This window comes from Taudactylus pleione, unplaced genomic scaffold (assembly GCF_031769625.1).
Source record: "Taudactylus pleione unplaced genomic scaffold, aTauple2 ptg000186l, whole genome shotgun sequence".
Classification (NCBI taxonomy): domain Eukaryota; kingdom Metazoa; phylum Chordata; class Amphibia; order Anura; family Myobatrachidae; genus Taudactylus; species Taudactylus pleione.
The window spans coordinates 8,343,651-8,359,520 of record NW_028284588.1 but is presented as its reverse complement, the minus strand read 5'-3'; the positions used below and the strand labels follow the sequence as shown (position 1 = coordinate 8,359,520).

General features: G+C 43.9%; 1 protein-coding gene across 1 annotated transcript in view; it reads left to right on the top strand.

Annotated features, from left to right (window-relative positions):
• Positions 1-15,870, top strand: part of LOC148519646 (dynein axonemal heavy chain 5-like) — a 449,515-nt gene that overhangs the window by 274,639 nt on the left and 159,006 nt on the right. The window contains exons 53-55 of the mRNA XM_088476296.1: positions 184-390; positions 698-940; positions 4,725-4,879. Coding sequence (XP_088332422.1) covers positions 184-390; positions 698-940; positions 4,725-4,879 — 605 coding nt within the window. The remainder of the gene's footprint in view (positions 1-183; positions 391-697; positions 941-4,724; positions 4,880-15,870) is intronic.

Here is a 15,870-nt window from a genome sequence, read left to right as displayed (position 1 = left end):
ATAGGGGCAACCATCGGAGTGAATAATAGTATAAATAACATCCCACTTTCCAGCATTCTCATCTTCATGTTCTGTAATTATTAATACAATTTATTGTATAGTATAAAGCAAGCACACCTTTTGGTAGTCTCAGCAAGAAGATTGAAGATGCTCCTCATAAGAGTTTATCATTTTATTCTGCAGATGCTACCTACCCCAGCAAAATTTCATTACATCTTTAACTTGCGAGATTTGAGTCGTATTTGGCAGGGAATCCTCACAGTTACATCTGATATCTGTCAGAGCACTGACATCTTGGTGGCACTCTTCCAACATGAATGCACACGTGTGATTGCAGACAGGTTTGTTGACCAGAAAGACAAAGACTGGTTTGAGAACACGTTGCACAAGGTAATTCATTTTGATTTTGGTTTATGTCGTTTTGAAGCAATAATTTTGTTGTGATTACTTTCTTTTGTAATATATCTTGGCTGTAGAAGTTCACCAATTATATTTTAATTTTATTTATAATGGAGGGCACTTTTAGACCAGTGTTTTTGTAGAATTTGCTCACTCATTTTTATACAAGCAAACAAATTCTGAAAGGATTTGGAGCAAATTGGAACCTACAGCATTTGGGTCTAAACTTTTAAATATATGTGTTTTTGCTCTGTATACTTTAAGTAGTATGATATGAAACAATGTTTTCATTGAACAGATAACAGCAGAAGATCATGGTCAAGAGTTACTGCAGAGAATTGCAAAAGAATCGTATTTTGTGGACTTCTTACGAGATGCTCCAGAAGCTACTGGAGAAGAACCAGATGATGCAGATTTAGAAGCACCTAAGATCTATGAACCTATCTCTTCATTTGAAAAACTCTCAGACAGACTTGACACGTTCATGCAGCAATACAATGAAACAGTCAGAGGAGCTAGGATGGATTTAGTTTTTTTCAAGGTAATTAGCTCCTTGTGTTTTTGAAAATAATACATGTCACACACTTCACAAATAAGTCTCCATAGCTTAAACATACAGGGGCTAATGCACAGTTGAATGCAAGTTAGTTTGTGGAACTTGTCTTGTGTGTTTTCTCACTACGCATGCTCTGGAACCAACTACGGGCGATATAAAGCAGTGCATATTTTACATGCACTTCTCCACTTACAAATGACTAGATGTGTTTGAGGTGTAACTGGGTATTCTCACATAGACTAAGGGCCTCCGGGGCGGCTGTCGATGGTGAGTGACAGCTCGCCCCATTTTGTAGGTGGGGAGGAGGGGTGGCTGCACAAACGCAGGCGTTCCCTTTGGAACGCCTGCCGTTTGTGGGCGGCCCTACTGACATCACTCTATTAGAGCAGGAAGTCCACTCGGGCTTGTGGGAGCCGAGATCCTCCCGCAGGGTCTAGACGCAAGCTGGATGGTCTCGATAATCACCCTGATTCAGAGCGAGTGCTTGCAAACAGCGGGCGCCTCTGAATCAGGCCCCAAGTTCAGAGAGAGCATGTCAATGGAATTGCAGCCCATACAGACTTCTGTATACACAAGTAGTGATGACAGGTAGGAAACCAAGTCCGGACACAGAGATGTGTTTAATACCGTGCATACAATGTGGGTGCAATTATGACAGCCAACTTGGCATCGGCTCCATAGAATGTCATTTGCTGAGAACACGTAAATATATTTAAGCACATTCAGCTGAGTTGGATGTGTAGGATTTTATTGTTTGTACTGTGTTTGCACACAAAGGGGTATTTGTTGGTCTTAAATTGTACTTTACAAAGAAGCAATTTATAATTTTTCTTGAATTGGGCATATTTATGTGAATGTAATTGCACCCTTGCACAAACAGATACAGTAGGGTTCCCATGAGGTACAACAGAAGTTTTGATTTTTGGCTTTGAAACATTTTTTGTTGCAGATGCATTTTGCGTGCGCTCCTTTCCTGTCCTATGGAATCAATCCCAGCCGTCCTACTCCCTACTCAAGAGGCAGAAGTGCACAAATTATATATGTCTGTTTATTTATTTGACAGGAAAGGATATTATATAAAGAGAGCACTACTTTTGTTAGAAACCAATATTAATTGCATAATAATACAGCTGTACATTTAAACTCCATCTCTTTCTTTACCATGGCCATAATTGTTCCACCTATCCAGTCTGATGGTCTATGAAATGTTCCCCTCTCTCAAAATATAATTCAAATAATAGCATAACACTTTCCTTCACGCTATTTGGCCTTGTGACCTATGTATAATTCCTGTGAGGTTTTGTTCCTTCAGAAAGGAGGTTGACAGTTTTCCAGAAAAATAAACCATAGGCCATTGCAGTGTGTATTATATTATATTATATATAAAACTGAATTCCAAGTATGTGGTACTTGAATATGTCAGGTTTCCACTAATTAACGCATATAATAGATCCACTGTTAAACACATTTGTACATAATTTATGTTAAATGAGCGTTAAAAAAAATCCTTAACCCACGGCATTATTACTCTATCATTAACCTAAAAATTTGGAATAACATAGGAGGTGTATTCAATAATATGCACTCTCAACAATGGACATTTTTTTACCCACTATAGCCCACAGGCTGCTAAATCTGAGTAAATCTGTGTCCTTTATATAGCTGAGATTGACTTTCTTATGCATTACAAAAACATTGCTAGCAGCAGCTTTTAAATAATGCATGACACAGAGCACAACAGACGCAGAAAAGTCAAATGTATGTAACCAGTTCCATAAAACTGTGTCTCAGTCTCTTTGTTCTGGAGTAATGTGGAAATCGGAATGTCATTTTATCTTGTTCTACTCATTATTCAGTAGCCGCTGCCTTGTCACATTCTGAAAGGTTAGATGTATTTTATAAGTTCCTTAAATGTGCTGCAGGATATCGATCCAGGAGAACCATGGTAAAGACACTGGCAATGCGCTATATGGAGTACTTATTATGTCACGCTTTGCTGCTTATAATGTGTATATTCAGTTGAGAGCAATAATACACTTTATTGCCAGTTTAGAATGTGAATTGGGGATTTGCATTATGCCAGGTCACCATAAGCCGAGACATTGAAAGGTGACTGTATATAATGAAAAGCACAGAGAACCTATTTGAAAAACTTTCTGGTATTTATATATTGAACCTATGGAAAATGTTGTAATTTCTTAAATAATCTGCTTGTTTTAGAGCTATACATTAAATACTTTAATACATGTAGATAGCATGCATCTCTTCAGAAATATTCTGTTAATATTGTAAACAGTAAGGAGGAAGTGAAAAAACATGTACTATTATTTCACAAGAATTAGGCGACCATGGTTAAATAATGCTTAAAAAAGCAGAAAAGACAAATAAACTTAGGTTAAATTCTAGACTATTCTTTGTGGGCACATTTCCATATCATCTTGTCGGCAATTGGAGACTGTGGGCCTGATTCAGCAATGCACTGCTGAACGGAAGTTCCCGATTATCGGGAATCTGCGCATGCACAGGACCCAATCTGTGAGTGTGCAGAATGGGTCTTCTTAATCGCAAGCAAACCCTTGAATGCCTCTGCCTGATTGACAGGCAGAGGCATTGAAGGGACGGGGTCGGCCGGCGTTTTCCGGGAGTGGCCAGCCCAGGGACTGTGTGGACGTACGCAGTCTGCTGGGCTCGCAAGCTGGTCAGCCTGAGTGAGCTGAGGCTTACTCAGCTGGCCGGTCGCCCAGCACCTTTGACCATCGACCACCGATGGTCGCTATGGTGTTCGCAGTCTAGTATCGCAAATGCAGCTGCGTGCAGCTTTGCAATTGCGATCCTGGCTGAATCAGGCCCTGTGAGCACATAAGGTTAGTGACCTTTGGACTATCTTTCCCTCTGATAGCAAAGCAGCCCCCATAGAAACAGCTTGGCCATAAGCTACCGTATCAGGAATTTTCACCCCCCACCCCACTGACGCAATGCACAGTATGTGCACAGATTGAAACCATGAGGCAGAGTGCTAGCATAAACTATGGAGTTTGCAATCTATGGGCCTGATTCAGAGTTGGGAATAGAGTAAGAAATAGCAAGTAACTGTGTACCTGGACAAACCATGTTGCAATGCAAGGGGGCAAATACATACATTTGTTTTTTTTGCATGTGAGGTAAATACTGGCTGCTTTTGCATGTAGCCCACAAATGCTGGACAACTTTATTTCTACACTGCAAATTAGATTTCAGTTTGGACATACCCCTCCCAAATCTTCATTTCTCTGCACATATTACATCTGCCCCACCTGCAGTGCAGCATGGTTTTACTAATAGGCACAGTTACTTGTTCTTGCTTACTCTATTCCCAACTCTGAATCAAGCCCTATGTTCCTTACCGCTCATATAGGCACATTAGGGTTGTTTCATTACAACTTACCAGTATGTCAGAAAAAAACAACACAAACACTGGGAGGTTATGAAAACTCAACACAGATAGGTAGGGGTGCCAAGGGGTGGTCTAGCTGGGGAGGTACAGTATATCCATGCTCAAAGATGATGTGCCCCCACTTGACCATGCCCCTCCCACACACACACCGTAATGGTGTTCATCCAAACTCTCAGTGGCCCTTTAGATTGGGCCCTTGGTCATAATCATACCCATGACCATAGCGTTCCGAAGCAGCAGTGCTACCTACTGTGCTGTTACATTGTAATATCATATGTCCTTACATTAAATTTTACACAAACATCAATGTTAATTAACATATGTTCTATTGTTCAGGATGCAATGATTCACCTGGTAAAAATCTCCCGCATTATCCGGACCCCTCAAGGAAATGCATTGCTGGTTGGTGTTGGAGGATCTGGGAAACAGAGCCTAACTAGACTGGCTTCCTTTATAGCTGGATATCAGAGCTTCCAGATTACTCTGTCAAGGTAAATATTTGATATATAAAGTGTCACATTTATTAGAATGCCATGTCCTCTAGTGCAAATATTTGGACCACAACTTAATATTAGAATAAAACTGAAATACAGCTTAATATGGGGTATTGTTCTCAATCTCTCAGAATTAAATCTGTTAAACATTGTCAAGCAAAATATTTTATACAGGTGAATGTAACCTAGACAGTGTTATGTGGAATGTACTGTATATATCAGCCATTAGGTAATCCAGAAGGCATTCTGTCAAAAGTACTGAAAAACATAGGTTTGAAACTGTATTACATATACAGTAGGTAACTATTTGTGAACAAGCAGTCATAATGAATTTTCAAAATATCATTACTTCTTATCACAGTGATATAAAAATCTGTTTGGGTAATTTATCCAGGTCAGTGATACTGTCCTGCAGCAGTAAGGTTACCTCACCACTTCATGTCCCCTATATCAGCTGATATGCATATGTGCCAGCTTTAGAGACGGTTCACGCATGCACAGTGCCTTCCCATGATAATAGATTTAGATTATCTTGTTATTCAGACTGTATGGAATTCTGTTTTCTACCTCAGGGTCCTTAGGGATCCACAGGGATACCTTGGGGTATAGGTCTTGGCTCCACAGCCATGGGCACCACAGAGTTAAAGATGTCCTCCCAGGATGCACTGGGCCCCCTCATATACCCCGCCCCCAGGCCAAGGCACCTCAGTTTTCAGTAGGTGCCCGGCCGGGAAGCTGGGTCATCGCAGAGGGGGGCTGTGTAACAGCCCCTGAAGATCTTCAAGAGCAGTAGCATAGGACTGCCCAGCGGACGTCCATGCTACCGCTCCGACACCTCCGCCGGCGCCGACCACCGGTAGTGATCCGGGGAGCTCGGCGGGCTCTTGGGGGTACCTGCTACTGGAACCTCCGGGGGCCTGGGACTGTGGCTGGACCTACGGGGGGCAGCAGGTAAGCAGCGGGCGTCTGCGGTAGGCGCCCGCTGAATCACAGTCTGGCGTCCCCAGGGCTGGGGGCTCCCTGGGGACGGCAGTATAGTGGAGCCAGGCGGATGCCTGCGCTCTCCACTAGACCACCAGGGATACGGGGCTGGAGTGTTGCGGAACACGCTCCAGCATCCCGGGGGGTTAATGGTCTGCCAGGGGAGGATGCCTTCCCTGTAGCGCACAGGAGGCTCCTCCCCATCACTGCTGTCGGCGCCTTACATTAAGGCTTTGGCGGGCTGAGGCAGTGATCCTCCTCAGGCCCGCCTCCCTTCATCCTCCGGCGGCCATTTTATGCAGACGCTGTGGTGACAGGGTGCGGAGCCTGGGGTGCCCCTTACATACCTCCTCCAGTAAAGGTCAGCGTATGTAGCGCTATCACTGCCAGGCTGTAAGTCTGTGCAAGTGATAGTGCACTTAGTGCAGCGTTTCTGCATTGTATGTGACTTTATGCTAGCTCTGTGTGCCTGATTTTTCTCCTGTCAGCCATTTTAGCTATCCCTATTTCTTCCTCTTGACCAGCCCTCTCAGTGCCAGTACTGTCAGGGTAGGAATTTACCTCACAGTTTATGATTTATTTCTGTGAGAGGAGAGCCACATACCACTATGTCCAGTGAGGACTCTGTTCCTCTCCTATTTTCCTGCTCCAGATGTAAAGCAGGTGTGGGGGAGGGGGCGGTACTCCAGGATGGGTTATGTGCTGCATGTTTGGCTGTCCCTGGTAACTCTGCTGTACCCAGCACCTCTCAGGAACCACCTTGGGCTTGTTTTGCACAAGCCCTGACTGTTCTTGTAAATAGGCTTGCAGCCCCTCCTACGTTTCCACAATTGGGGTTTGCACAGCAGGCGGTAGTCCCGCCTCCTGTTCTGGGAGTTCCGGGACCGATAGTAATGCAGTACCCCCCGCAACAGGTCCTTAATCAGGCTGACCCAGGTTTGTCTGATTCTGGGGTGCGGAGAACACAGCAGGATCAATCCAGACCTGCTAAAAGACCGTTATTGTCATATCCATCCGTTCAGGATGATGAGGATGACGGGTCGTCTGATGAGGGCGAAATTCTAGATTTGTCGGACACCGACACTCCTCAAGCAGAGGCTAAGTCTAGTATTTACATTCCAGGCCTCATACGGGCAGTCCGTGCGGCCATGGTAATTACTGACGACAACTTACCTGCAGCGCCTACTCATGCTTATTTTAAAGAGGTTAAAGGAGCTGCAGCAGTTTTCCCCCTATCTGGTCAGCTAGTTGATCACATGGAGGAGGCCTGGAAATCTCCAGGAAAAAGATTTCAACCTCACAAGCGTCTGGCACGTACTTATCCCTTTGCGGAAGATTATTTCACTAAATGGGAGTCTCCTCCTCAGGTGGATTCTCACGTTACGCGCTTAGTAAAGAGCGCAACTTTGCCTATGCCGTCTACGTCTTCTCTGACGGATACTACAGACCGTAAGGTGGAGGTGTGTCTTAAGTCCATCTATTCCCTTGCTGGAGGAGCATCTAGACCAGCTATGGCTGTCTGCTGGGTGGCCCAGGCTATAAAAAAGGTAGGCGGACGCTTTGGAGACATCATTCGCTTCTGAGGGTACCAGCGAACAGGTTATGTTAGTGGGTAACCTTCGGGATTCCGCTACGTACATTAACGAAGCAGCTTTGGATTTGAGCCTGCTTACTTCTAGGATTTCTGCGGCGGCTGTGGCCGCTCGACGCTCCTTGTGGTTACGTTCGTGGAGGGCGGACGCTGAATCCAAGAAAGGCTTGGAATGCTTACCCTACAATGGACAGGTCCTGTTTGGACCAGCCTTGGACAAAATAGTAGACACGTTGGCGGCTGCCAAATCTGCGTGTCTACCCTCAGCCCCGACTCCGTCTGGGTCTAAAAATCCGTCCTTTCAGCCCTATCGCCCTCCGGGAAAACCTAGGGTTCAGTCCTTTCCGAGACCTTCAGGTCCCAAAAAGACCACTAAGACCAAGAAGCAAGCTTGGAGTACCAGACGTCCAGCTGCCAAGCCGGACGACAAACCCTCAGCCTGACGGGTTGGGCCTCCCCTTGGGGGATCCCAGGGTGGGAGGCCGACTTCTGCAATACGCCCAGTGTTGGTTCAAAGCCACCACAGACACTTGGGTACAGGAGGTGGTATCTCAAGGATATGCCCTCTCCTTCCGCAGAAGGCCTCCTCATCAGTTCTTTGTAACAGCAGGTCCTTCAGATCCAACGAAGGCTCTAGCGATCCAAGAGTTGGTGCGTTCTATGCTTCAAATGGGAGTAATAGAACCTGTTCCGTTATCCCTGAGAGGGACCGGATATTACTCCAACCTTTTTCTGGTTCAAAAACCAAATGGATCATACCGACCTATACTCAACCTCAAGTCCCTGAACAAGTTTTTAAGGGTCCCTCGGTTCCGGATGGAGGCTCTGCGTTCTATTGTTTTAGCTATGCAGCCTGGGGATTTTATGGTGTCCCGGGATATTCAGGATGCTTACCTGCATATCCCCATTGCCAGGGTTCATCAGCGCTACCTCAGATTTACAGTGTTGGACCTCCATTACCAGTTTCAGGCCCTACCGTTTGGCCTTTCCACGGCTCCTCGGGTGTTCACAAAAGTAATGGCGGCCATGGCGGCACACCTGCGGTTGCAGGGAGTTCGCCTGTTACCTTACTTGGACGACCTTCTGTTGTTGGCAGGGTCGCCACAAGTCCTTTGCAGCCATGTACAACTGACAATATCGGTATTGCAGGCTCACGGCTGGATAGTGAACTGGAAGAAGTCCTCTCTAATTCCTTCTCAGAGAATGGTCCATCTCAGGGCATTGTTGGACTCTCAGCAACAGAGGATCTTTTTGACGGAGGAAAAGATAGCCCTGTTGCAGTCCAAGATACGCAATGTTCTAAGCAGTCGCCGAGTGTCTCTTCTCTCGGCGATGAAGTTACTGGGATCCATGGTGTCAACGTTCGACATGGTGGAGTATGCCCAGTTCCACTCCAGGACTCTACAAATGTTGATCCTGTCCAGATGGGACAGAAATCCCCGTCGAATAAAGACGCAGATGATCAGGCTCACTCCGGAAGTGCGCCTGTCTTTGACGTGGTGGTTACAAAAGTCTCATCTCAGCAGGGGACGTCCGTTTTGGATTTCGGATTGGGTCCTTCTAACAACGGATGCTTGCCATCGGGGCTGGGGCGCTGTGGACGTCGGAGGAATCGAACCTGCCAATCAATATATTGGAAATTCGAGCAGTGTTCAGGGTGCTGCAACATGCAAGACCGTTCCTGCTAGGGAAACCTGTGCAGGTTCAGTCAGACAACGCCACCACGGTGGCTTACCTAAATCGTCAGGGAGGAACTCGAAGCCAAGCGGCTCTAAAGGAGGTGTCCCGCATTCTGACTTGGGCAGAAGGCAATCTGCCGGCCATTTCGGCCGTCTTCATTCCGGGTGTGCTGAACTGGGAGGTGGACTTCCTCCGCCACCACGATGTACACCCGGGGGAATGGTCTCTTCACCAGGAGGTGTTCCAACTCCTGGTGGACAAGTGGGGTCTTCCCGAAATAGACCTCATGGCCTCCAGACACAACCGCAAGCTGTGGGCGTACGGATCCCGAACAAGAGACACGGGAGCTCTCCTGGTGGACGCTCTGTCGGCACGGTGGAACTTCCAATTCGCGTACCTGTTTCCTCCATTCTCCCTGCTGCCTCGAGTAATTCGAAAGTTCAGGCAGGAAGGAGGCAAGATCCTGCTGGTGGCCCCGGCGTGGCCCAGAAGGAGTTGGTACTCGGATCTCCAGTGTCTATCCATCGACACTCCTTGGCTGTTACCTCAGAGGCCGGACCTATTGTCTCAGGGTCCTTGTCTCTACCCGGACCTGAGTCGGCTATCTTTGACGGCGTGGCTCTTGAGGCTTCCCTCTTGAGGTCCAAGGGTTTCTCTAGAGCGGTGGTCAATACCATGTTACATGCTCGTAAGCCGGCTTCAGCTAGAATTTACCACAGGGTGTGGCATACCTATTTTGAGTGGTGTCGCCCTAAAGCGTACGATCCTCGCGAGTTTAGAATATCGAGAGTGTTGGCTTTCCTTCAGGCAGGCTTGGATTTAGGTCTACGCCTTGCTTCACTGAAGGTGCATGTTTCTGCCCTGTCGGTTTTGTTTCAACGAAGGATTGCCACGCGGCCTGATATCCGTACCTTTATTCAGGGTGTCCTTCGCATCCAGCCTCCCTATGTCCATCCGGTAGCTCCATGGGATCTGGCTGTGGTCCTGAAGGCGCTACAGGATCCTCCATTTGAACCTCTGGGTTCTGTGGATCTGAAATGGCTTACGGCAAAAACAGTGTTCCTTCTGGCTATTGCTTCAGCCAGAAGGGTGTCGGATTTGGGGGCTCTTTCGTGTCGTCCCCCATTTCTAATTTTTCATTCGGACAGGGCGGTACTTCGTACCCATCCTGAATTCCTTCCTAAAGTAGTGTCTAGTTTCCACATTAACGAGGAAATTGTGGTCCCAGCCTTTAATTCATCTGATCTCTCAGCTGGTGAGGCTTCTTTGGATGTGGTATGGGCTCTGCGGATTTACGTGGACCGTACCAGTTCTTTGAGAAAATCGGACTCTTTGTTCGTCCTATATGGATTTCATAGGAGGGGTTGGCCTGCGAATAAACAGACTTTGGCACGCTGGATCTGCATGGCGATCTCTGAGGCATACACTCACGAGGGACTCCCAGTGCCACCCTCTGTGAAAGCTCATTCTACAAGATCTGTGGGACCTTCGTGGGCAGCTCGACCTGGCGCCTCAACTCTTCAGCTTTGTAAGGCGGCCACGTGGTCCTCTGTCCATACTTTCGTCAAGCATTATGCCTTTGACACATTTGCTTCTCAGGATGCTTCCTTCGGGCGGCGGATTCTCCTCTCAGCACAGGAGCGTCCCCTCCCTTGAAGGATACTGCTTTGGGAAATCCCCAAGGTATCCCTGTGGATCCCTAAGGACCCTGAGGTAGAAAACAGGAGATATGGTAAGAACTTACCTTTGTTATCTCCGTTTCTACGAAGTCCTTATGGTCCACAGGGCGCCCGCCCTGACGCCCTGTGCTTCCGTAGGGGGGTGTTCTGGTCACCAGTTTCTGTCTCCCTTTTCTATGAGAATGTGAATCTTGTGTGTTCCAGACTTTCTTCTTCCTTTTTCCTCTCTCCCGGCCTATGGCTTGATACTAAAACTGAGGTGCCTTGGCCTGGGGGCGGGGTATAGGAGGGGGCCCAGTGCATCCTGGGAGGACATCTTTAACTCTGTGGTGCCCATGGCTGTGGAGCCAAGACCTATACCCCAAGGTATCCCTGTGGACCCTAAGGACTTCGTAGAAACGGAGATAACAAAGGTAAGTTCTTACCATATCTCCTGTTTTAGCCAATAAACCATCAGTATCTCTACACAGAGAAAAGTGAATTGGCAAGTCAGGTGATTTTAGGCCAAGGTAGCCAAGAAGGCCCTTTGCGTGTATACCAAAATTCTCATCTAGTCCAATCATCAAAATCTGTTTGAATCATTGGGAATTATTATCAAATTGGCCACTCAGTGTTTTTATTATTTACTGAGAAAACTGTGTCAAAGTTCTGTTTATAAATATGGGGCCCATAATTTATTGTAATCTTTTAATTTATATTTGCTAAATTCCTTATTGAATATAAAATATTCTGCCTAAATTGATGCTTTTTCCAAAGCTCTCTTCACTTTTGTTTTTAATTAAAATTGTAACTTTTATAACGCCAACAAAATCCATTTGTCAGATGCCATCTAAAAACTAAGTGGACTTGTATACAGTTACATGTCTGCTGGAGCCTTCAGCTGCCTAATGAGTTTAGGGCCCTTGAGCAGAATGCAGAATAATTGCAGGTTGCTATATATCTCATGCTGTGATGACAGATTTTATGTAAAGGGGAAGAAAGAAGATTCTTGACCGATACCTGTTAAGTTTGCACTGTAATGATTTAGTCACTAATGAGTCAAACTGCTGTAAGACACTCATTAAGGCAAGCTGAAAAAGGAGCAGTGTTGTATCTTGCTATAAGGACTCTTGAACATTTTACTGTATAATAAGGAGACAGCATGGCTTAGTGAAACAGATGTTTTATCTTCACCTCTCACTGCCACCCACTTTCTGCTCTCTTCATCAACAAATGCAGAAACAACAGTTCAGTCCAGAATTCTGGAGAGCTATCCCCAAAGTAAATAGCAAATGCATAACAATCCTCATGAATGTATTGCTCTCAGTATCAGTAATTACCGTGGCTGACACTAGAAACTAATAATCGATTAGCATTCAGTCTCTTGCAGATCTTGTTAAAAGGCAAAAAAAGAAAAGAAAAAAACATTTGATACATTTTTTTTTCCAAGCTGTGACTTTTCTTTATCATTACATATAAAATGTTCCCTTATCTGCCTAAACTCATCTGTATAGGCTGTGAAATTGTAAGAGAGATGTATTCTAAACTACTGGGAGTGTATGAACCTGTAATTATTGTTGTACCACTGGTTGTATTGTACTGTATAATAAATAATGCACACCGTAAAAATGATAATTAGTATATCCTGTTAAAGTGGCTTTCTTGTGTAATCTTACAGCAGATTAACATGAGAGTGCAGTTTTTATTACATGAAAGCAGAAATCAATCACTAAATACAATACATCAATATATATCAAATTGTTTAATATCACTAATGGCCGTTAATGATGTTACATTACCAAAAGCTTTTTTCTGAGGACTTTAGTAAATTATTAATTCACTAATGTTCAATATATAACATAAATAGGTGGTCAAAACTGCAAAAACCATATAAATAGGCCACATTATAAACATAATAGCAGCGTTTCTAAATACAACCTTGCCTGACAAGGTGGATTTAAATTTTAAACAAGATTTATAAGCAAAACTGGAAATAATAAATATCCGTGACATTATGGTTATGTAAGTTTTCAGCTAAACTGATGTTAACAAATCAGTTTATATATAGTACCTAGTTTCTACAAATAACGAATTTATTTAGATAAGTGTCTTATGCGAAGCTTACAGTGCTTTTACACAAACACACACACACACACACTCTTACACACACTCACACAGCCACTAGTCCGAGGAAGTTTAAACATTTTTATTTACTTATCTTGCTGATCTTCGCAGAAGAAACAGAATGGTGCAGATCTACCACTAACATTCAGGAGAGTAACCATAATCTATTAACTCCATAAAAGGCGAGTTACATGAAAACAGTCTAGGCACAATTACTGTACAGTATGGGGATCAATGGCAAACCTACCATTCTGATGACTCACAATAGTTTCAGGTCTGCACCAATTGCTTGCACGGTATAAAATGCATATGATTAATAATGATGAGCATTGCACATGACATTTGCAAGTACATAGCACAAACTTATGTGCACGGATCAACAAAGCTAAGATGCTTTGTGATTTATACATTGCAAAGCTGCTAGAGTATTCCATGGTGCCAAGGAAATACTAATCAGTATCTACCCATTACAGTGATATAGAGCAATCATAAATCATAATGTATTATTTGCTCAGCCGAGTTGCAATAAAATATCAGCTATACATTATAGCAGAACAGTGTCTCCAATGGGAAAATGATCATGAAAATGGGAGAATGATTGCTTCAGTTTACTAAGCTTTAGCTTTTGAACAAGCTTTATATTCTAAACACTTTATGTAAAAAAAATTAAATGGATTGTTCATATTGGGGCAAATACCATATTTTCTTTGAATTGCTCCCAGTGTAGATATAACTAGGGTCTTTACCTGTAGCTATGACCATTTAAGTGTATAGTCCTGAGGCCATGGGGACTTGGAGTAGCAGCCACCCTGGCGACCTCTCCAGTCCAAAAATCTTGTTTGCCCTTCTTGACTGGTCTCTTCACTCACTAGTAGGTCCTTACCTGTTGGGGAGCAGTTGCTGTTCCATCCAAAACGATTCTCTGAGGGTCCGCTGTTGTTGTTGGCTTTCATCAGCCGACATCCATCAATGGCCTGTGTGTATCAGCTCCACATGCTGAGGTTCTTTATACAAGCTCCTGTTTATATTCATTTGTTCAGGAAAGATTGATTCCGATGATGCCTGAACCTTAGTTGCTCTGTAGGGTCCCCAATTGGATATCTTGAAATCACTAATAAAAGGTGAGTATAATACAAACACTACCATTGGATGCATTTAAGATACCTTTACCCAGTGATGTGCACTATGTGTATATTTTCTTTCATCCTCTCTTGGAACATCTGAGACATAAGAGGACCTATACCTCATTAGGAACACAAGCAGATACCTTCACATTGTTGCAATTGCAACCACCCCAGGACAAGGGTGTGAGATTGTCCAAATCACTCACCCAACAGACAAAGGTATTTTATTTGTTTGAAAAACACTACACAGTCACACTATAACCCTTTCCATTTTCCTTGAGTTTTGAACCTACATCAAAGATCCAAGTTCCATAAAATCATTCTAGGTTGCCCATGCAACCACCGTTGGACAATAGTGCAAGATTGTCCAATGTCCAGTGTTCTCATAATATTGCTAACATCCTGAACTTTTATAAAAAGGTATATACAATATTTCTCCATCTTTACTTTTATTTCATATATATCGGGATATCCAATTGGAGACTCTTCAAAGCAGCTATCACTCGAAAGTTTAAGACAGCATCGGAACCGTTGTCTTCATTACATACCCCTATCTGAGGAACTTAATTAAAGGCTCCTTGTGAAGAATTATAGGTTTTATATGATTGGGACTTTGTTTCATAATAATTTGTTGTTATACTCTGGCCCCTCACTGATCAATAAGATGCTAATGTCATGACTCACATGATAATTATTCTTTTGAAGTGTACAGGGCAGGAAGGCCTTTTGGTTAACGTCGGTCAGCTCAGGTAACGAAGTCAGGAAATACTAAACAGATTTGTCTAGTTTAGAGCCCATCTGCAGGTCCATTCAATTATGGTAACATTGTCACCAGGACATGTAAATTGCTCAGCCCTTTGTGTTTGCATGAAAGCACCATAGGGGGTAAAACAAAGAGTAACCAGGCTGACATTCAGATGTGATGAGATATAGCAGATCAAAGATCAGTCTTATTTGGAATGGTTTCTGAGATAAAATTGATGTATCAGTGATAGCTGGAAGCTGGGAAAATCATAAACACATAACTGGAATCAACATCCAGGTTGGGTGCGATTCACAAATCACTGAGACATACAGTTTTAAAGATATGAGATATCTCAGGAATGCACCATCACAAACCCATCATATCTACACTCATATAATAGATTAAATAAGGACCAGTAAGATGAACACCCCATATTTTAGGTAATCCATCTGCAGGGGAAATTATTAGGATTGTTCTGGTCTAAGGGATTTAGAAGCTAGCTGGGAGGTTCCCACCCCCAATTATCTAATCCACCAATCAGAAATGACTGAGATGACATCCTCTTTGGTGTGATGCTCTTCTGATAAAAAGGATTGAAGTCCTGGGTTCTGGGTTCAAACTGAGGGGCAATGTCACATTGAGGTTTATCCTGCAGTCCTTGCATTTCTTACTGTCCCTTCCAGGCAAATTAGCTGAGTGTTAATTTGTAAGTATTCCTTTTCTATTTATATTGTTATACATGTATGTACCTTTGTAATCATTCTTTTCTTTGTAACATTCCTTTTAAGCATTGTACTCCTTTTTGTAAATAAAGTATTTTTTATTAGTTCATGTCATATATGCTCCAAAACCTAGTCTTTGAAGAGATTATTAATCTGCTAGGGTGACACTACACCTATTGTTAATGGCTAAAAGCAGCAGGCAACAGAATAACTGCGTGGGAATCTTGTTGCCGAGTCTGCCTGATTATTGAGTAAATAGAGGACCGGTGGCCATCAGTGGTGGCAGTTTGGTATGTAGGCATTTGTATTACTGCGCTCTGTCTATAGCAGAGGTGCACCCCCATGTCAGGAATACTGGTTACG